Source organism: Rhipicephalus sanguineus, chromosome 1 (genome assembly GCF_013339695.2).
Source record: "Rhipicephalus sanguineus isolate Rsan-2018 chromosome 1, BIME_Rsan_1.4, whole genome shotgun sequence".
In the NCBI taxonomy this organism is placed as follows: domain Eukaryota; kingdom Metazoa; phylum Arthropoda; class Arachnida; order Ixodida; family Ixodidae; genus Rhipicephalus; species Rhipicephalus sanguineus.
In genome coordinates, this window is record NC_051176.1 from 53,110,174 (window position 1) to 53,133,048 (window position 22,875).

Genomic DNA, 22,875 nt, shown 5'->3' on the forward strand with positions numbered 1-22,875 from the left:
ACGAAAAGTGCGCTCTCAAGCGACAAGAACATACTCCGTCAATAATGTTAGCACTGTACATCCTGTCACAAAAGCTTTAGAAGGAACGCACGCACCCAAGTTCTTCCCAACGGCAGCGTTTAGGTGCCTACATCGTTGCGTTTACGTCTCCCTGTATACCGACACGTGTCTTCGCGATGAAATGGCTACAGATTAACTGTACGAACACAAAGTCAGCTTCTGTCTGACGAAGCTGGCGAATGAACTTGATGATTCCGGGCATGGCAGCTGGCTTCGACTTCGCAATTCGTGGTCCCCACCTACGTCACGTGAGAAAAAAAAATGTAAACACATGAAACTACGCTACACAAGCCTAGCCTCTCCTCCTGAAGAGATGCCCGATGAACTTCTTGATGCCAGCTTGTGGCGTTTGTCCATCTCCGGCGCCAAGCCCGACGCGGCCAACGTGCCAGTTGGCCGGGTTGACGAGCTTCAGCGATCCGCGCACCAAGTCGGACATCGCGAGCATTCCGTTGTTGACGGCCAACTGGAAGCCGTCGTACGCCTGCAGGAGGTCGTGACTGGCCGTTGGGAGGGTGCTGCCAGTGGAGTTTCCACTCGCGTTTCCACTGTTTGAGAGAGCCAACGAGGCATTCCTGAGATTGTGTGATAGCGCGGTCACAAATTCCCTCAGTGGCCGCGTGCTCTCGGCTCCCTGTGTGGCCATCCTTCGCATGAGCACAGGCAGAGCCCCGGTCAGGTTGCGCACCAGCAAGGTCAGGTTGCCCCTGGTCTGCTCCGTGAGCCGCGCCACGTCAGTCCTGGGCAACGACCGGGTGACGTTTTGGATGTTCTTCAAGTCTTCCTGCGTGTGACCAGGGGAAGCCATTAAGTCGATTATATCAACCCTAAAACAGTAATCTCCGCGAGACAGGAGCTCAAAGAAAGATGAAGGCTTGAAGAGACCGACAGAGCCAATGTTCCAGGACTTCGCAACCTTAGCTATCGCCTTCCTTTCCAGTGTAGTGCGCCTCTTATTTTGCATTCACTTTCTTCGCACCCTATACTATGCACCAGGCCCGTATTCACAAAAACGGGTTAAGCTAATAATGTTCGCAAGACAATATTTAAGCCGATCACAATGCTGGACAGCGAAGCCGGCAATCTAACGCGAGAAAAAAAGAAGAGCATTTATGAAAAAGAAGTCTGCTGAATTCAGCCCCAATTTTTCCATAGTGAGGCATACGTATGCACAAATTATGCTAACGAAAGCAGCTGATTGCCTGACGACTAATACTTTCATCGAAGCGTTGAATATATTGACATTACTTGTGCGGCAAGAGAAAGCGATAAAGGAATCTAATTGATGTGAGATGATACCACAGTGGTAATTTGCTTGGAAGAGGAATGAAAGTATGAAACCATACATCACAAGTATATATAGATGCACAACGGCAAGCAATAAAGCGTCATTGTTCGCTCGAAATAAGCAAAATGCAATAAGTGCTACCTAATTGTTGAAGCTAAATAGCACCAATCTTTCTAGTTTGCCGGTATGTATCGGAGCTGCAGCGACTACATCACGCTGCTTTGCGTCCGCAGCTATAGCTATATAGCTATATGCTAAGGATCATGCGAGTGCGTAACTCTCAGGTAAGTTCTTGTATATCCATCCTCGTTAATACTTATAACACGCTTGTTTATGCGTTTCCAATTTGTCACGTAAAAGGCAAAGACGCGAAGCGAGCGAGCGCTGCTGTTGCGCACGCGAGACAGCAGCGTTCGCTGTTGCGAAGTTGAGAAGCTTGCTCTCGAAGCACTCGTCTCCATGTCTCATCGCCTTTTGCACCTTCAAGCTCGAAACGCAGAAAAAGTAATCAGGAATCATGTAGCGGGCCGCGGCATCTTTTGGGCGCTAGTTTTTGAGAATTCAACACAGAATTTCATGTAGGAATTGCCGCAATTATGGTAATAATTAAATGTTTAAGTAATTTGTATTGGCTACGTATCTAAGCGGTGATAAGTAAACAAGCTTGCCAGTATGCACGAGCCTATACAATACCATTTATCGCATCTTCGTACCTCGTTGCACTTTTTTTTAAATTAAATTGGTCCTAGTTAGCAGGCCCTACGCTGCATATGGCAGACAGTTCTTTATAAGACGTTCGCTAAAATTTTGCTTCATTGCAAGGCTTGTTACATCTGCCATATATACCCATATTCCTGCAAACTAGAAATTACTGCTGACGTCGGGCGCATATAGTGAGCGCATAACAAAACGTTATACGGAAACAATTCCCAGATATGTACGCACTTTGTGATCACGTTATGATGTTTATGATGCATCGTATCTGCAAGTGTTTCTTTCGGCCAGTAAATCCGTATGACCTCTCCGATCAGCATTACAACATTCGTGCCACGAACCTGGAAGCGATGCACGAGCTGATTGGCCGTGGGCGTCATGGCATTCACGCCTGCCGTGGCGATGCTGTTGAATGTTTGCAACGTTCGGTTGAAGTTATGCACCACTGTCTGCAGAGCGGCGCCCGACGTCACCGACTTGGACATGTTGCGGAAGGCTTCGCTGGCCGACTGCAGTGTTCGCTGCAAGGGTTCGATGCCTGACGCGCCACCGGAAGGTGGCAGGCGCAGCCTCTGGAAGCTGTTTTGCAAAGCTTCCAGGTTCTTGACGATGTTGCCGTTCAGCCGGTGAAGCGAAGACAGGTTTCGCAACGCAGGTCCCAGCTCACCGACGTCTCTGATGCGCAGGTGATCTGTGATATTTGACTGGACGCGGTCATACAGGTCCCTAGCGCACTGCGATCGAAACAATAACAGGCGATGCCATGAACGATGATTAGGCTATGGGTCAGAGTTGGGAAGCTAACTTGGTATAGTTTGCGCAGAAATGGAGGGTGAATTTAGTAGGTCGCATGTTATTCTTTAGTTTTTATTATACTCGCAGAAGCCGCGCCATTTAAGGCCTTCGGCTTTAATAGCGTTCGAAGAGACCCTTTCGTGGAATACAGGCACGTAGATGTTAATTGGAAAGCGCCACTTTCGCCCTGAGGCGGCACCATAAAAGGAAAATAAGTGGTGTTATACTATATGGTGGTTTCTTTTTATGACTAAGTTTGTAAATTATATGTATACGGTGCCTATTTCAATGTTCAAATTTCTGCCTAGTGAACCAACCAGTGAACATCTGACATCTCAGCGCATCAGGTACAGCACCAAATTGTATCTTTCTATAGATGAGCTTACAAACTGATTCCAAGGTAAAAAGGCATATTAATGTGGGCGTAATCAGTACGCGTGCGCTAGTATTGAAGTATAGTCTCCTGAATAATCCATTTCATTGCGCATGTTGCTTAGATCATTGCAGCGCGTTTTTTTTTTCAGCTCGCTTGGCATAGTTTGAAGTGAACGACAGCGCGTAAAACAAGGGCGACGACAGCACGAACGACATCAGCGCTGGTGAATAAACGAAAGAAGGGGAATTTTAAGGGCTCGTTTTTCTTTGCTAGACACAACATTAATTAGAACCAACAGACAAGAAACCCAACGAAAGTATATAGGGGATGTTATTTTGTAATAATTATGATGTAAATGTGAAGAAAGTAGAGTGGACGAAGAGATAACTTGCCACCGGCATGGACCGAACCTGCGACCTTCAAATAACGCGTCTGATGCTCTACCGCTGAGCTACGGCGGCGGTCGTCCTCCCGTCCACATTATGGCGTATATATGTGCATTTAAACCTCGGAGTGTTAGTAAGTGCCGCTAGTAGCCATGACGGCGAGTGTGGAACATCCTTTTTCTGCCTGCTCGCGTCACTCGGTCCCTGCCGGCGGCAAGTTATCTTTTCATCCACTTTCTTCACATTTACGTCATAATTACTATACAAAATAACATCCCCTATATCAGCGCTGGTGTCGTTCGTCCTCTCTTCGTCCTTGTTTTACGCGCTGTCGTTCACTTCAAACAATGCAACACCACCCAGCCCAACGTCGTACCCTCTTATCGCTTGGCATAACGGGTACGTTTACAATGACAGCCGTTAACGTCGAAAACACTAAAAAAAATAAAAAATAGCGCAGCTTGCACTGAGTCTCGCAGGGCTAGGGCACACCAGAGCTGGTGGGCACCTGGATGGTCCTGGCTTGGCTAGGCTTTTGCCCTCTCACCTGTGTCTTTCCCACCCCTCGCTATTCCATACTTTGAATGGCTATGCATGCTCTCTTTTTTATCTTTTTTTAGTCTGTGTCTTTTTCTTTCTCTCTACGTCTATTTGTTTCTTTGTCTTTCTATGTTTTTCTGCCTGTCTTCCCTTTCTCTCTCTCTCTCTGCAGTCGTTCTCTCGCCTTCTTGTTCACTTTTTCTTCCCTTTCTTTACACCTATTTCTCTTTCTGTTTCTCTCTATGTATATGCTCGTTCTCCCCTCCTCCTTTCCCTCCTCCACACCCTCGCATCCCTTTGCCACCTCCTTACTATACTATACTACACAAGGTTATGCTGTGCTCTGCTAGCGTGCCTGGATGGCTGTGTGGTTACGACGCTCGTCATCGGATGGTAGGGATGCGGGGTCGAATCTGGCCTCGCCAAGAATTTCTCTCTTTCTATCTTTCTCTTTCTCTCTCTCTCTGTACTCGTTCTCTCACCCATCAGAGTTACTACATCCCACGCCGGACAAATTCATGCACGTGCTCCGGGAACGAAGAAGAAGAGGAAGGCGGTGAAGAAGAGGACGGAGAGAGCGAGCGCGTGCCGGTTCCTGATGATGGTAATTTTCGATGTACGACGCACGGTAATCATCGACCATAACAGCTCTGCTGTCAAACTCCTATAGCTCGTATGTGCCACAGAAATTCGGCATATCCCACTACTCACCACAATGGTCCGCTTAAAATTAACAAGGGAACCCACGGTAGGCAAACACCGATTATAATAATATCTCGGGTTTAACGTCCCAAAACCGCAATATGATCATGAGAGACGCCGTAGGGGAGGGCTTCGGAAATGTAGGCCACCTGGGGTTCTTTAATGTACACCTAAATCTAAGTACACGGGCCTCAAACATTTTCGCCTCCATCGAACATGCAGCCGCCGTGGCCGGGATTCGATCCCGCGACCTTCGGGTCAGCAGTCGAGTGCCATAACCACTAAACCACCGTGGCGGGGCGCGCAAATACCGATTAGGCGCCGCACGTTTCAGCTTCTCTTGTTCACCATCAGTATAGAGTGCTTGGGCAGTGATTGAGCACGTGCCTGTTCATGATGATGATAATTTTCCATCTACGACACGCGGCAAACCTCGAGCTTAAGAGCTCTGTTGTAAAAATTATGTAGGTACAGACCACATGGTGTCTGCATACAGGAGCGAAGGGGTGGGGGTCAACCATGTACAGTGTGGTCCACTGTTAGTGGGAACTCGCGATCGCGTGGCCGGCGGCCCGCGTGGCGCAAACTGGCGGCGAGATTTGTAAACGCGGCGCACGCGCATAAAGGGCGGCGTTTGCCGCTGTTCGTCTGCTACTTTCCGCCCCTGCCCTCGGCGAGCGCTGGACAGCGCTTCAGTTATTCAGCGGTGCGATTCATGTAGCCGCCACTCTACGTGCGCCTCGTCGGCTAATCAGAAGGCAGGAAAAAAAAACGTGTTTGTTTTCTTGCTCTGGTTTTTCGCCAGTTTTGATGCGATCCGATTCGCGGCCCCAGCGGCCGAATTTCGACTGGGGTGTCCCCAGCTATGGAATTCTGTAAAAGTGATATTAAAGCCTGTCACTTTGGTTGGAAACCCTTCTCACCATGCACATGAGAGGCCTAACTTCAATTGAGTATAAGTGCGCATTATGAGGCAAACTGCGCAAGAAAACGTCGACAAAGTACGGAACAGCACAAGCTCATGCGCTTGTGCTGTTTTGTTCTCCTTTTGTCGACGTTTCTTTTTTTTTTTTTTGCGCAGTTTCCCTCACAATGAATCACCAACTAGCCCAACAGTCTATTCTTGTAAGCGCTCACCGATAAGTTAGTCGTAAGCTTTCAACATGCTGCTCGCACCAGCCGGCCGCTTTTTGTAATAGACAAGGAAATTTATTCCCCATGCAGAGATCATAGCAAGCTTGTCATTCCAACCGTAGAAATATGGAATTTCGCTAGCGCGCGCCGAGCGCTGGGTCGAAGAAGTAGCAGACGACGCGGGACACGAACCGCCCTTGTGATCCTACGCGCATGCTCCGCGTTTCCAAATCACGCCAGCAGTTAGCGCTCCGCGGACCGCCGGCCGCGCGCTCGCGTGTTCCCTCTAAGAGTGGACCGTACTGTACCTTCGAGAGGCTTCGAAATTTAAAGCAGGCTTCACTTCAGACTTTTGCTGCCCATTCTAGCTTCCAGAAACGCATTTTTATAGAGGGCGAGCAAGGCATTAAAACGTAAAATTGCATGTAGTTTCAAGCCTGTTGTCAGCAGAAGCAAATCAACGAAGCTTACCTTGTTGAACTTGACAATTTCTACGGAGTTGTTGCCCTGCAGAAAGAGGTTGACATATACATTGTTACCATTGCGCCTGGGAAACTTCAATTGGAAGCACGTCAATAGAAGCAGCTATTCACCTTTGTTGCTCCACGCTGTAGGCACTGCGTATAGAGGAGAGAAAAAAAAAAGCAAACAGAACGTGTTAGTGAATGTTCACGATCTTCGTATTGGAGTGGCGCAAGCATTTCACAGAGTAACGGCAACCCCAACCTAAAAGGTCCGCATTCTTTCCATTTACAATGTGGGCCTTTAAGGCCGGGTGGCCGCTGGTGGCTAATTTGTGCCAAATTGGCTGCTTCACAACCCTGTCTGGCGATAAAAATTTCATGTTGGCTCTATGGCTACTTTCTGGCTACTTCTAACTGCTAAACTGGAGCCATTTTTTTATTATTTGAAGATAAACTAGAAAGTAACCCTAAAGCGTAGCCATCGTCTCCAAGCTTTTCTGTCGTGTTAACCGATGCGCGCGCATGTCCTGCCCTCACGAGCGGGCTGCTGCTCATCGAGGTACCCAACACGCGGCAGGACTAAAGCTGCAGTGACGAAGTTGCGCGCATGCAAGCGCGTGGCTATAGCACACTGCTGACGCTGCGCACCAGTTTTTAATGCTGATTCATAGCGCTTGTGAACTTGACAAAAAAGAGATATACGCAACAAAATGGCTGTTCATCTTCAACCAGATTTCACTACTTGAAGCCGGCCTTGTACTTCGTTCTACGGCTTCAAGGAAAAACACCTTCAGCTTTTTTAATGTTCCGACTGAGTCGTTGGCCCAAGATTACTTTGGCAAGAACTCTCCCTATTGTAGACAAACAGACTGCAGGCGACCTGAACTTAAAATAATTTATCAATTTATTTGCAACTTGCCTGTGGCCAAGCAAGAGGGAAAATATATTGTGCTCTTTATTCTACGTTCTGACTTATGCAAAATTATATTGTTTATTGTTCGATAATAAAAACTCTATTCATAATATCGCTTTTGTTCTATTTGGCTATAAATGTGGCGCTAAGATTAAATGAGGTGGCTACTTTGGGTACTTTCAGCTTGAGTTTTGGCTCTTTTTCAAATCTGTCCAACGGCAACCCTGCTTTAAAGCAATAAAACTGAACTGAGCAAGTACGTCACATAGTCAACTAAGGGCCGCGCCCCTTTCCTGGATTGAGGAACAAAGTGTGAACAGCTAGGTTTCGCGTGGTACATTGTGCAGACCCTTCGGACGTTATCACTGAAGAGTTTTAATGCTGCAGGTGTTTCGTCTGCTACGTGAGGCACTGAGGATGACTCTTTGAAGATGCCAATGAGTCGCGTCCTAGCAGCGGCGGCAGAGATACGGATAAGACTTCGAACAAGCGCATCATTGGACAGACTTCAAGAGTTTACCCGTTATAATACCAGGTTTAACGTCGTTTTTTGCATGTATGAACCGAAACTTATATTGGAAACGGCCCAGTTCCATGTAAAGAAATGGCCGCACTTGGTCAAAGCCGCAAAATGGTCAACGGTATGACGAACGAGAGTCAAAGAGAATGGAGTCCCTTTCAAAACTTCATATCTCACGTATAGACGTCAGACTCTGGAGTTTCCAAGATGTGTGGCGCCACCTGTCGGAGAAGTATTGAGTAGTGCATAGACCGACTCTCTCGCATAGTTTGCTATGGGACCAGGTGCAACTAGCGAGTGCGAAACAACGATTGAGCTTAATATCGCGTGTGTTCGCGCATTTAGCACTCAGAACGAAAGCTGTGAATTGCTCTCCGCTAGTCGGACTCGCCACCGAACCGTCGTGAAGTGCTTGCTGGATAATTCGCCTGAACGACGGCGAAAACAGCAGCAGACGAGAGCCCTCCGCACGCTACGAAGAAACTCCGCAAAAGACGCACTGTTGCGTTGTGAATTGCCACGGACGTAAAAGACTGAATAACAACGTTCAGTTTTACCGATTTCCATAGCTGTCGTACGAAGAAGAAAGGCGAGAGCGCTGGATACGGGCCGTTACGAGCGTGTTGGGTAAGCGAAGTACCCGCGTTCTCCACAGCCGGTGGCATGAATGTGTGGCTCTGCTGTTGTTTTGCGTAGCCCTGATGCAAAACCGTGGTAACCTTGACTATGAAGCCCAGCAGAGGCTCTGACCGCGGTGCTTGTCGTGTAACACGAAGTGAGCAGCTATAGAGGCAGACTGGAGACGCGTGATACGCACACCGCGACGAGTTGGTCGTCACAACACAGCATCGCAGACGTATGTACGTTTTGAAGGCTCAGAGTTCTTGTTCTAACTAGCTAACACCACGTGCGTCATACAAGTAAATCGCAGAATGTTGGTCGTGACCCCCTTCAGGTTTGTTTCGCCCGTGTCCTCCGCGGTTGCCGTAGCTATCTCGGAGGCCACGGTTTTGCCTTTGGTTGTACCCCGCGAAAGTGGACACGCGCGTATCCCCATTTGCAGTACATACAAACGGAAGACGACCATCAAGAGACCATTTGAGGATGCGTAATAAAACACTCCAATGCACAGGAAGCGAGAGATGAATTAAGGGAGAATGCAACTAAAAAGGCGAAAATCGCCGGGCCCATTCGCCCCTGACGAACCGAGTTTTGTACCACTGATCGTAAGATGCATAGCTAAGTAAATTGATCGTGTATGTAGGTACTTTATCGCTGTGACATACGTATATACCCGATTTTAACGCATTTAGGCTCTAGAGAACGGATGTCGGAGGGCTTGCCTCGAACTCGGTGTCGTGTGATGCTCGCTTGTACTTGCGAGTTGCAGCGCGCGGGAATAACTAAAACTTATTTTGCATCGTACTCGCAGTTCGCTTTGATCAGCTTCCTTTGTTTCTGAAGCGTGGATTGGCGGAAGAAGCTTTCCAGGTCCTTGATTTTCAGGACACCGCGCCTCGACACCAACGAAAGAGGAGGGTTATATTGCGGCCTATGCACATTCGCTTGCGGGCGGCTCTCTTTGCACTACCCAGTTAGGGCGAGGGCTACGATGAGGGCGCTGGTGGCGGTGTTTTTCGCAGCGCCGCCTGGGCAGAGTCTGACGTCTATAGCAGTAGCTAACATCTTCAGGTGGCATTACTTTTAACTGATCTGTTCCCTTTGTGAATACTTTAAGCGACTCTTCTATCAGGACCCCACGAAAGAAATTACGAACTGCGGCCTACTTCTCTGGAATGATAATTTCGCGTAAAACGAAATATGAGTGGAAACAGCCTCTGCAGGCAAAAATAAACTGTGACAACACAGAAGAGGATTTTGTTATCATTCGACAAGCCTCTGTTATGAACCGTAGGCGAAATGCATGCGTCCGTTAGTTTACTGCCAATAATAACTGCGCGTTGAAACGAAGACGAAGGAAGAGGTACAGACATCACAGGCGCTGACTATAAAATGGAAAATTTACTGCCGACACGACTCAATACAGACTTCAACTACGCATGCGCCTGCAAGGAATTGAATAATCATGACAACGGGTTATGGTTAAATTGATTGACACAAAATGACCACACGAGAGAAAAAGGAAAATTGTTAAGAAACAACGAAATCGGTGTGGCAGTCGACTATTACGAGATTGCGCAATCTACAGAAATTATGCTTTTTTTTTCTGGAGTTCTATCTAAAGCTAAATGACTGTCTGTTGGATGCATCGTTTTCTGAGCTACACGTACTGAACCTGTGAGACACGTATACGCTTGGCGTCACCTACAGAGCGCCAAGCTTCGAGAGCAGCTACGGTACCTTTGAGAACTCTTGAAAGCCATGCGTGGTAATTTCGAAGCTGGTCCCGTTGGCCAGGCGAATGTTATACTTGGGGGCACTTGCGTCTTCTTTGTCGGATTCTTCTGCACACGAGTGAAGGTGCGAGACAAATAATAATGATCACGGCGGCGGAAACGGAACGTGGAGAGCACTTACCCGACCTCGATCCAGCAATAAGAATGGCTGTTACTAGGCAGAACTTGAGCATGTTGGCATACGTAGCCGCCATGGCAACGGTTTATCTGGATGCAGGGCGACATATTGGTATTAGTGTCTACAATTATGAATGCTTATCTCGCAAAAAGAAAAGGCTGCAATGAACACGTATGACCAATAAAGGAACACATGGGACGGCCAGCTTAACAAGATCGACGCCCGAAACATAAAAGTCGAATGTGAACAACCTAAGGTTAAATGTCCCACCCAGAGGATATTTGCATAGATGTTCCAACCAATTGTATTTTCTCATTTTCGTGACGTCAAGCACCTTTGACGTATTGCAGGTAGGTGATTTTTTCATAAAGACACATGTGCGTGCGGCTCGCTTTCGGTAAAAAAAATCTTTCTGGCAAATTTCACCTAAAATTCCGACAGCACTAGTCGGGGAAAGATAATATTTTAAGTAGGGACGACTAAATTTTAATTATGCCTACTATTTTCAGCGAAAAAAAAAATACTTGCGCACATGAATGGTGGCGGGCGCGTCGCAGTTCTGGGGGCGGAGCGTGTATTTCATCTTAGGTTGTGACCAACTATAGTATCGTTCTATTCACTGAGGGCAGCTGCGACATGCACGAAATTCAAACCATTACGAGCCGCGAAGCTATATTTGTCCGGTGTCTTTTTTCATGCTGATCATCGATGATGATGATCACAGCGCGACTGCGGAGAAATGAGGAAAATGACTGAAAAAAAAAAAGGCTGTTAAAAGGTAAGAAACAACTGTCGCGCTGTGTTCATTGTCAAGGAATAACAACTAGCTCGGTCCCACACCTTGCTTCGGTTCGACTACGGCAGTGAACAGGTGAGTACGTCCTCGTAGCTGTTGTTACAAGTCGTAACGCTGTCATCTTTGAGTTACTGGTTCGGTAGAGAGAATGAGATCACGTTTATGTCTCAATATTTCAACGGGCGCCCATGACTGCTTTACCGCTGTTATCACTTTGTCATTCCAATATCTTCCAATATCACGGAAATTTGTTGCCGGCACCTCTTTGCGTTCCCATGGAGACTCAGTTTTTGAACCTGCGCGTGCCTTTTTTTTTCTTTTGCCTCCTCGAACGCAGTGCGTCCAAGTTTGTCGTACCAGTTAATAGGAAATATTCTCGTTCTTGGCGATAACCCCGTTTTCTCTTTATCGCCCCTGTACCAAATGCTTTCGTTCGCGACGTCGTACATAACGGGAGCGGAAAATTCAGAGACCTACTTTTTTATGCCGAACTTAATTACAGCAATAGGAAGTATTGGAGCTCATAGATGGATGCTGGAATCTACCTACCCCTGCTTCTGCTAACTCTATAGAACAACCGGCGATAAAACCACTCTTTGGGATATGGCGTCTCCAGCGGCACATATACAACCTATATTCGCAAACAAAGCTAGAAGCTTTTTTTTTTCTTTCTTACAGCGACACGTTTAGGGGGAGGTCAGCAATGAAGTTTAATGGCTGTGGCGGCAAAGCCTGACAATGTTGTGCCCCAACGGCTCTGGCGCTGAAGCCGTCACTAAAGAACAGGCTGTCAGAACCGCGCTTGAACAAGTTTTCACCAATTGCTACTGCATGCAATCGAGGCCGTGAGATAGTAGGGTGTTTCAAAAAGGGTGTAAAAACTCGCTGGTTTGTTTTCGCTGCCTTTTATCTACACATAAGTTGTGTGAGCGACATCTATCTACGAAAGCTTTCTTTGATTTTTTATTTTATTATAATGTCTTAAACGACAATTTTGTCCCCGGAAAGTTCGCGGCGTTTCGGCAAACGGTGCGGCAAACGATACGCTATGCGCGCTCTTGAAATATACTGAATGGTATCGTCGCCCTAGGGCAGGGCTGCGGAGCCTACACAGCTTGCAATGGGATTTTTAATGGCACAATAGCTGCCCGGGTAATTTCTTCACTATAAGAAAAAACAAAGAGTACTTGTTACTCTTTCTGGTGAGTCCATATTTGCCACATATATAACTGTATATAAAGATATACGTCAACTCTCTTGCCACGGCTCTCCGATGAGAGCACAATAATCGCGAAAAAGATTTCACGTGTAGTTTTTTAGAGAGGCTATTATGGGACAAATTAGGAGTCACCAGAAAGAGTAAAATGACTCTCTTTTTTGTGTATTCAATGGTGCACTGAACTGTAATTCGCGCAGTGGTCACATAACAAGAAAAAGACTTTTCCTTCGCAAAACACGGCCGACACACGTGACGAATCGGCCATTTTTGCGGTCTCAATTAAGTTAAAGCGAACGCGAAAAAGAACGAAACTGTGCGATCTTTCGTTTTTCGTTGTAAATCGAACGCACACGTCAAGCTGTATACCAGCGACGACACCATAGTAGTGTCCGTGTAATTGAACCCGCTTTTCCCTGTTGCATGTTCCGATTGGACGGCGACCGCCGGCAGCGCTTGCGAATGCACGTTTGTTTTATTAAGGAGCTTCCCCATTATTAATGTTCGCAAGTACTTGCTCACATATTGAGTCGCGATAAATTGTTGAGTCTTATATCAACACAGGCTCGATGCCGTTTGGAAAATCTGAAAAACTTTAACGCCGCTATTTATGAAAATATTTAAACAAAACTAAGTTTCAAATCAGTGCAGGCCAAAGCAGTGCGGACTCGCAACATCGGTATTTAACAGGCACGTAGCCAGAAATTTTTTTCGGGGTGGGGGTGGGGGGGTTGGGGGTGGCGTTTAACATACTTTATGTATGTTCGTGCGTGAGTGTGTATGTGTTCGTGTACATATACGCAAGCAAAATTGAATATTTTAGGGGGGGTTTGAACTCCCCCCCCCCCTGTCTACGCACCTGGTATTTAAGCGGGGAAAGTCACTTTTCATCTCTTATAACGACAAAAGGCGGAAGGTTTTACTCTCTGTAGTGGTCGTGGCCTTTCCTTTTATTCTTCGCGGAGCTCTAGTTTCAGGTAACACTTTTGCATTGAAACATCAATGATCGCATTTATGAAGAGAAAAAAAGAAGAAAACGCACAACATTGGAACTTTTTGACCTTTCGAACACCCGTGAATCTTTTGACGCATTTCCAGCAGCGCCTGAGTTTACTCGAAGATGACAAACATATAGTGACCATGTTTTTAAGATTTTTTCTTAATGACACCTAAGACAAAACCCCCATAGTGAAACTTCGCTGGAGCTCAGAGGCACGTAGAAGCGTTTCCATAGATTTTATGAGATCTTTGATGTGAACAAATACGCGAACAGAGTTCACGATGCTACGAAACTTGCTTCCCTCGTCGGAGGCATTGCGTCTGCGGGCACACCTTGTTTTACGGCTCTGAAGCCTTTTACGGCTTTCGTTACAACACGTCCTCAAACTCAACAACGATTGCGATGATAGCATATACAGTCATCTCCGCTGGCAAAACATGAAATGGTTTTTTTACTAAAATGCGGCCCGTGGGAATTCCAGAGAAACTGACATTGGCCCACGCTGCAGCTATTGAGTTCTGGGTCATCTTCCCCATATTCTACAATCAGGTGAAATCACAAGTGGCTCGAATTGCATGCAATAATACGTAAATTCCTTTTTTGTGTGTTTGTGTGTCTTTGGTTACCGGTCCAGAGGATTCACTGAAGGAATGACACTTAACAAGCCGATTTTTTCGTTTAACTGAAGCAATTACCTTAGTCGAAGCGCATTCGCACCTGGGGCTCCCTTCTTTGCTGCATGCTCTCCTCCCTACCCTCTCCCCAAGTCACTATCCCCCCCCCCCTTCTGGCCCCGGCATTTATTGGTCGCCTAAATTTTTTTCTGGGTGGTGGTGAACGCTATGCAATGCACCGCGCCTCGAGGACGCTCGGAAAGTCGTGCATAACCGCCCTGTGCCTTTCCTGACTTACTTTTTTTTTTTTGTTGGCCGATAGTCTATTACGGAGCGCCCTATTTCCGTGCACAAGGAAACGGGCCAGTGGCTGTGTTTTCTTTCTTTTTTTTCGACAAAGTAGAAGTCGGTATGATGCAACACAATGGATGGAAGAAATAAAGAGGTTCCCAAAAAGATGGCGCTGGTGTAATAGCATTACCTCGCTGTTTCTAAGAGTAGGTTGGGGCAGACCAAAGTGCGCCTGTTCGTAATAGATATTGTAAAACTGTGTGGGTATTGGGGACGTGCGAAAAACGTGTTGGGGACGTGCCCTCTATACACAATCAAGATGGTTTGACGTCGTACCGAAGAAAACCAGGTATCTTTCGAGGCTGCACTTTAGAAAGGGAGGAGATGCGTAGTCTAGACATGCAGTGCTCCGCTGGTTTGTGTGTGATGCTTGCCGAAAAAATAAGGAGAGATTACTGCGACCTACGACATATCCTCTGACTATGCACCAGGAACAGAAGCCGGAAGACGCCTACCTTTTTACCAAGATAACGAAACTGGTCCGCGCATGTCGAACGAGACCACTTTTATTTTATAGTTTCATTTCACAGCGAGAGCTGTTTTGATATCACTCCCAGTTAGCACTATATGTGTCCCAGCTACGCTTAGCCACGCTTAATTTTAAGACACGAGAGTTAATAAACATATGTACGGTGTTTGGCCATATTACCGCTTTCACTGACAAAACTATGTTTGTGCACCAGAAACTCGACTAATTACAAATGGCTTAACAATTAAGGCCTAAAATAGACCTTTCTTTCCAAGGGATAACATCTCAAGCCGGCATGTCCATGACAGCCGCACAGCAACTGGCACTGTTTGAGAGTTAAACCTTAGTACATCCACGTGTATACAGACAGTTCGTGTCATAAAAAATTCCTCTGCTTCAGCATTCGTCATACAACATTTGGCGCTAGTTCAAACGTTTAGATTATTCCGAGTAACCTATTTCAGCCTGGCAGAACTGTTGGCCATTCTACGTGTGTTGTGCGTGATAACATCAGTAGAAAATTCCCAATAACGGTTATTTTTGAAAAATAATCTTTAAATGGTATTTTATTGCATGAGACGTTCAAAGAACACACCAAAACAAGCGCGATGAAGGACATAATTGCATTTCACTGGATACCAGGATATTGCAGTATTCTCGGGAACGCTGCAGCAGACGCGGCAGCGAATCGGGCGCACAATAACCTAGAGACAAATGACTTTCCTTTTTCACGCAGTGAAGAGAGATACCCGATCGTCTCAGTAAAGCATCTGGTTTGATCAACAATTTAAGAGTTCGGAGTTATTCTTTACAGACCTAGATATACAACTATCAGCCTTGTCGAATATCAACGAAAAAAAGAAAAGAAAGTTTGAAACATCATTGCACCACCTGCTGCTTTGAATACAGCATCCACGCGATACTTCATATATAGAGGATAAAACGTGCTTTTAGTCTGCAGTGTTCTTGTGTCCGCCCAGACGAAGATGTACAGGTCGGTCCACTGTTAAAGGGAACACTCGAATGAGCCCCCTTCATTTTGCTGGCCCCCTCATTCCAAGTGGATGTGGAAACGTTGTTCGTTCAAGGTACTGGTCTGTCAAAGGGAGTCGGAACTGTCAACCACCAGTAGTCTTATGTAAATCTAAGCCACTGTACTGTTGCAAGAGAGCGATATCCTGACATGCCCTGAACGCAATTGTTCCCTTTAACAGTGGACCGACCTGTACATCATCTCCTCCTTGAGTGAACGAAACATCACTCACCACGAAGTATATTTTGAGAAGAATGGTTACATTTAGATAGAAGGCCATTCACCCTAAAAAACTACTTGGTCTACTGCCAACATGGACCTTCAGAAAAGCTGTTCAGATAAGACAAGTATTTTATGAAAATATTAAATTCTAATTTATCCTAAAAGCGAATCGAGTAATGTAGATGTTTTGTTTTGAAGATAAATTGCGTTATGTCGTGTTCACGCGTTTTACCTTCTGTGATTTTTTGTATTGCGTGTTTTGCTGTGCATTATAGGCCAGTCGGCCATAAAAATTATTTGACTTTTTATATCAATATGCGTACTTTTTTATAACAGCACTCGTGTACAAAGCTTTGTGATTTATCTACTGTTGGATTTTGTTGTGTTACTCATCTAGTGTTCCACTGGGTGCCATATATTATGACATTTTTCTTTCTTTCTTTCTATATCATTACTGAGCAACTCGGAGTAGCCGGTACTCCTCTAAAGACGCATTTCAATAACAATAACAAAAATAAAACCATGGCTAAAAATGGCTTCAACGCCCTGTGCAGGACGTTGCGAAAAGTGTACCCGAAAAAGCCTAAAAAATAAGGGAAGTGGAATATGTACTTGCTGCCTTCATAATTACTTTTTCTGTAGCTGAAGGCACATTAAGATGACTGGAGACATCAATTACGACAGTAGTTGAAGAAATTAAATTAATTCACTTTTTAATCAGTGGAGACACGCGGTTGGGTCGAAAGGGCGAATTGAAGTCTTCCCTGCTGGTTTGAAATTTCGAAAGAGCGGTATCTGGTCATTTTTTCGGAGCAATGAAATTCGACCAGATTCACCGGCGCAACCGAAACCGAAGCGCCATTGAGCGCAACTAGCAGACGACCAGAATGACGCCACTGTTCAGGACACGAATGCAGCGGTGTTAGTTCTTCTACATTCGTTAACGTACGTGCTATAATCCCAAGCGCAGCCCGCATACACACGAAGCGAGGTCCATCTGTGGTCGACATAACGACGCTCGCTTCTTCTGGGCGTCTCGTAAAATGTGGCAGCTGCGCTCTTCCGCACTTTGGTTTCTGTTTCGACGGCGGAAATGAGTCATCTTTCTACGCTCTGCTGTTAAAATTACCAGCGGCCGCTTTCTGTAAATTTCAAAAGCCTTAAAGGGCTCTTCGCAGGAAGGGCTGTAGTACTCCCATTTTACCCGACCGCCTGAATCCGCTAATTGAAAATTTTAAATAATTTAATTTCTTTAATTACTGCCGTTATTGATGTGTCTTGTCATCTTAAGACGTCTGCCGCTACAGAAAAAGTGATTGTGAAGGCAGCGAGTAAATATGTCATTTGCCTTATTTTTCAGGATTTTCGGACACATTTCTTTATATACTTGCTGCGAAAGCATTGCCAACGCCGTATAGTGTTCCTAGTGCTTATACATGACTAACGACAGAACCAAGCAGACAGACATCCGTGCGAAAAAGGCATCCATGCAACTGTCACGCGTCAAGGACGCTGTCAGCAGCTCTGTTGCAATGTACCGTTTCACATGACCTAGCGAATAGGATTGCTAGGTTTATATACTGATCAAAATTCCTCTTCACTGCTCTCTTGAAACTAAAACCGAAAGGCGCGTAAAGTCTACCTCTGCACAGGAGTTATGCGGCCAAGGGTACACAAGGGGGAGATTTTAGTTGTCACCGTCATTCGCCTAAATAATCGCAACCAATTAATAAACTTTCCAGTGACCGCCGCATAAGCGGGCGCGTTTGCTTTGTTCGGAAACTTAGAGTCAACTGTATTCCTACGCAATTCCATTTTAAGAGAATTATTCTAGCGTGCCCTCGTTTCCGAGATATCAACCTGCGAATTTTCAGCTCGATTCGTATTGAGCGTGCAAGACCGACAGGATCGGCATGACACGGCCGTTGCGCCTGGCGTTGTCTGACGATGGGGGAGAGGCATATATAGCTAATGCTGGTAACTGCTCTCCTTTCGCTATCAACTGGTAAAATCAAGCAGGGACTGTGTGGTTACGCCTTTTACGAGCGATTTCCGGTTCTCCAATATCCCGTTTTGCCGGGGAAAAGTTACGGGCGTTATTTATGTACGCAAACTGAAGGCGTCGTTTACAGTGTTCACATGTGGTGGTGCCCCGTCGTCATACCTCACGCAACAGCCTCATCACACCAGGCGGAAGCTTTGCTAACTAACCGTCACAGTTTTGCATGTGTGGTACGCCGTGAGATATATGAAGCTCGACTGCTGACCCGAAGGTCACGGGGTCGAATCCCGGCCACGGCAGCCGCATTTCGGATGGAGGCGAAATGCAAGGGGCCCGTCTACTTAGATTTAGGCGCCCGTTAAAGACACCAGGTGGTCGAAGTTGCCGGACCGCTGCACTACCGCGCCTCTCATAATCATATCGTGGTTCTGGGATGCAAAACCCCACCAATTATTACTGTGATTTCGACGTCAGATGAAAATATGCGGGCACATGGCTCAGAAGACGGGCGTGCTACGAGAATTCCACCGAATGCCATTCTGTTGGAATACGACTGCCTCTGAATGTGTATAATACAAGCATGGCCCTTTAGTGCAGTCACTAAAATGTTCATTAATCGATTTCATTTGATTAGCGGGTTGATATTAAGAATCGTCGTATCCTAGTGTGACCTCGTGGCCGCGTAACAGCGGTGGATTCCAGGTGCTTGTCAGTGTCTAATTTTATCAAATATTTGAAGCTTAATTTTTATCACACATATGCATATATCAATAATTTTACGAAGTATGCCATGCGTATTGAACATAGCATAGCGTGAGAACCAATAACTTGTTTCTGCAGGCTATCGCGCTTTTTTTTTTCGACAACATGATAACATGAGCATTTCAAGGCGAGCATAATATGTGTTGCAAGTGGAACATATATATGTCTAAATGACCTACAAAATTACGAAAGCCATTGGGTATACCCTCTCCAATGTCTTCTTTTATTTTGTCAAAACCTTTCGTGGAAAACAAGAATATAATATAATAATTTCTGGGGATTAACGTCCCAAAACCACCATATGAATATGAGGGACGGCGTAGTGGAGGACTCCGGAAATTTCGACCACCTGGAGTTCTTTAACGTGCACCTAAATCTAAGTACATGGGCCTCAAACATTTTCGCCTCCATCGAAAATGCAGCCGCCGCGGCCGGAATTTGGTCCCGCGACCTCCGGGTTAGCCGCCGAGGAAAGCAAGGAAAAAAAAGGAATAATTTCGCTGCTATTCACTTCAGAACATGCCGACACTTTTCAACAAGCATCAGAAATGCGCTCGGAAAGTCATCAGTTGTATGCTGTTGAGGCGCACATAAAGAAACAAATATAAAATCACACTAGCGTTTTGTTACACCGTCAGTGGATCAGCTATGCACGAAATAAAGCGAACCATAATTTTTGGCCAACCTGTGGGAGCTATTTAGAACAAAACGAGCTTACAAGAAAGACACGCCGACATCGACTCGTCCTGTCGCTCGCATATAAGATACCAGGTGTGGAGCATGCAGGGATCTTTGAGAGGTAATTCAAGAGGCGTGGTAATTGAGATTAGCACACCTTTTGAGTTCTCCACAACGACCAATGAAAAGAGAGAAGCTTCCTCTATATTGTTCTGAGACTGATACTCGAAGACGTACGTTGACAGTTGAACGCGTATACACGGCGCGTATTGGGACCACGACAAGGAACAACACGAAGCGACGCACACAAGCATACAATCGCCGTTAATTAGTACGACTTCGTGGCTCACTTCGCATGCGTTATGTTAACGTACAAAAACGCTTCAAAACAATCTACAGAGTGATCCACTGTTAAAGATAAGTACGTAAGACTATAAGGTAGCGGGCATATATTTTTTTTCCTCGGACAAGCTAATTGCGCACAAATTTTTATAGAAATATGCGTGATATCCACTAAAATATAAGCCAGCACTTGAAGGTATACGGTGTGAGAAAACGTGAGGGACTGTGTGAAACGCCACATTCGCGCGATCAACATTTGACGTTGTTGATGGGAAAGTCCTTTCGTCGCTGGCTGTTTCGATGAGCGCTGCCCAATGAGTGATGGAGAAAGAGTAATTTTGAATTGTTGCACGTACATCTGACGTCAAAAGTCCCAAGGTCCCTTATGCATTTGCCTATAGTCGGATACAACTTCAGAAGTCAGCAGCATTTCCTCCTCAAAGGCAGATGCGCACAAGCTTGCACCAATGGGCGCGTGCTCCAGACTGGCGTCATTGCCGAGTGCATAAGAAGAACTATTTATTTAGTCGCGGAGGCGATCGGCTGCTGCGCTTCGGTCATTTGGGCAGGGCCTCTCCGGACTTCTTACTTCTTATGACTATAGACCACTCGAAGGTGAAAGCTATCTTCTTAATCTTCCCTTCCCCCTGCATTCTGCAAACACTGCAGTCGTGCAGCATGTGCCAGAACGCAAAAGAATGAATTGCACTCACAACACAAATATCTTTGCACCTCACATAGTTAATTCTGCAGTGCCTCCGCGATCGGCCCACCTTTGAGATAGCGAAAATGTCATGTGATTACGAAATCACATGACGTCATAGTGACTTCACGATTACGTCACAAATTTTGGCGACCTCTGACATCATGGTGACGCCATCACATGATGATTTTTTGCATCAATCCTGTTGACGCCGACGGTCACTTTTCGCGTTCTATGAGGCACATAAGGCTTTCGCGTTAATAAAGAATACTGCACGCTTTCTCGTCGCCAGAAGCAGGGTCAAAACACCTCTTCCTTAGCCTTAGCTGACACTCTTGATACTATTGCTCCAGCTGGACGCCGCTAATGTTATCTTTTTTTTTTCGCCAAATCTCTGCTGCAAGAAGCTTTCTTTTTGTAAGTTTAACGCTCACCCGGTATGTTGCTCGGAAGCGCTGCCAGAGATGAAGATGAACACACGCGTACGTATACAAAGACGACGACGCTCATTGATTTCTCGCGCAGAGATAGGCGCTGAGGAACAACCTTTTCGGAACAACCATTTTTAGATGCGAAGGCATCTCTTGCTCGGGGGTATGTCCCGCGGCGTGCTAGTCCGCACTCACACTACGCATGCGCGACTCTCCTCCTTCCCTCTCTCCAGCAGCTGCGCGTTACTCTCTCCACTTCTCTACCAGCACCTGCTTGCGCTTCTCCTGCGTTCTCGTTTCTGCTCTCGCGGCGCATGCGCTACTCTCCTCCTCTAGTCTCCTCTCCTTAAAGGGGTCATGAAGCACCCCTTGGGCTTCTTGAAAAAACACATCCTGCGGAAAGCTGACACGGCTATGAACTTCTCTGCCAAATATTACAGTCGTGCGCGCCGCGTAAAGGCCACAAGCGGAGCGCGAAGTTGCCGTTTCCTCAGGCGCCCTCTTTTCAAACAGAGGCCGGTTCTCACTCTCGTCGGTGGGCGGGGCGTCTGCACGTTGACGGATCTGCCAGTTTACGTCGCAAGAGACATAGCATGCTTATTGACCGATAGCCGACGTAAATCGAGAGCGACGTTCGGATCAGATGCGCTTCTAGCCGCGGGGTGCCGCCACTTGCCGGCGCCGCACTCCTCAGTACACTGTAGCCGCACTCACGCAAGCGAATCACAGCGCGAGAGCGATCACGTTTCATGACGCGCGCTGACGTAACTTCTTTCCCCCGTGCTATCCTTCCCCGTCTAGCTTCCAGTGTGCTCGTCGGCACGAGAAAAGATAGAAAGCGCTGGGAGCGTGCGCCAAACCCCCGTAACTCCGCTGATTCTTGATGGATTCGAGAAATTTTTGCGGCAATCGATTCTGGATGCAGTAAACACCGATACTGAGGTCATTAGATCATTACTTGGAAAAGCGGTTCATGACCCCTTTAAAGTGGTAGAGCTCGTTCAGTCCAGCGCTTGCTTCGGTTGACTCCTCTGAAATGCGGGCTCGACATGCCGAAATTCACTCCTGCGCAGAGCCGCGATGAGCGCCAGCGCATGCGCGTCCCTTCCCCCTCTCTCTCCTCTCCTACGCTGCTCCCCTCTCGCGCGCCTGTAGACCGCGTTCCCCGCCAGCGCCTCCTCTATTTTTCTGTGCCTGGGGAAGGAGCGGAGCGCAATGGGAACCGACCGTCGGCGTTAGTGCGGCGTTTAGCCGCCGGGCGCCGCCACCGTAGTAGACCAGCCGTCGCGTCGTCGCTCGCGGAAACGAATGCCGTGGCTGCTTTCGAAGCTGCTATATGGTTCAGTTTACGGCTGTAATCGGGTTGTTTAAAGTATAATGAAAACTTGTAAACTGGAATCATGAAGCACTTGTCGTTCTGGGCAACCAGCCCATTTCGAAGTGTCTTTCGCGGCTATTTGGTCGAGACGCTCGCGCGTCGTCTGCTAGCCCGATTCCAGAGAGCGCATGCCAGTGATGCGCGGAAAATTGTTTTGTCACCGTTACGTTCGCTTGACTGAGAGTCGGTTATTGACTGTCTGAAAGTCGATTTTCGAAAGCAGCATTTGCCAAGAGCTAATACTGAAAGCTTGGCGCTTAAAGTTCCCCGATGCGTGCTACCGTCTACTGGTGTAGCACACTATACGCAAGCCATGAGTTCATGCGCTAAATAGCATGAAATGTAACTCAGCTGCTTCCAGTGACAATGCACATAATGATTGTCGGTCGTTTCGCCGGTAGCGCATGTAGTGTCCATGGGCTCCGATTCTTCAGCTTCGCGACCTAATGTC

General features: G+C 46.7%; 1 protein-coding gene across 1 annotated transcript in view; it reads right to left on the reverse strand.

Moving 5' to 3' along the window:
• Positions 1–337: 337 nt before the first annotated feature.
• Positions 338–22,875, reverse strand: part of LOC119388168 (uncharacterized) — a 45,402-nt gene continuing 22,864 nt past the window's right edge. The window contains exon 3 of the mRNA XM_049415117.1: positions 338–844. Coding sequence (XP_049271074.1) covers positions 353–844 — 492 coding nt within the window. The 3' untranslated portion in view covers positions 338–352. The remainder of the gene's footprint in view (positions 845–22,875) is intronic.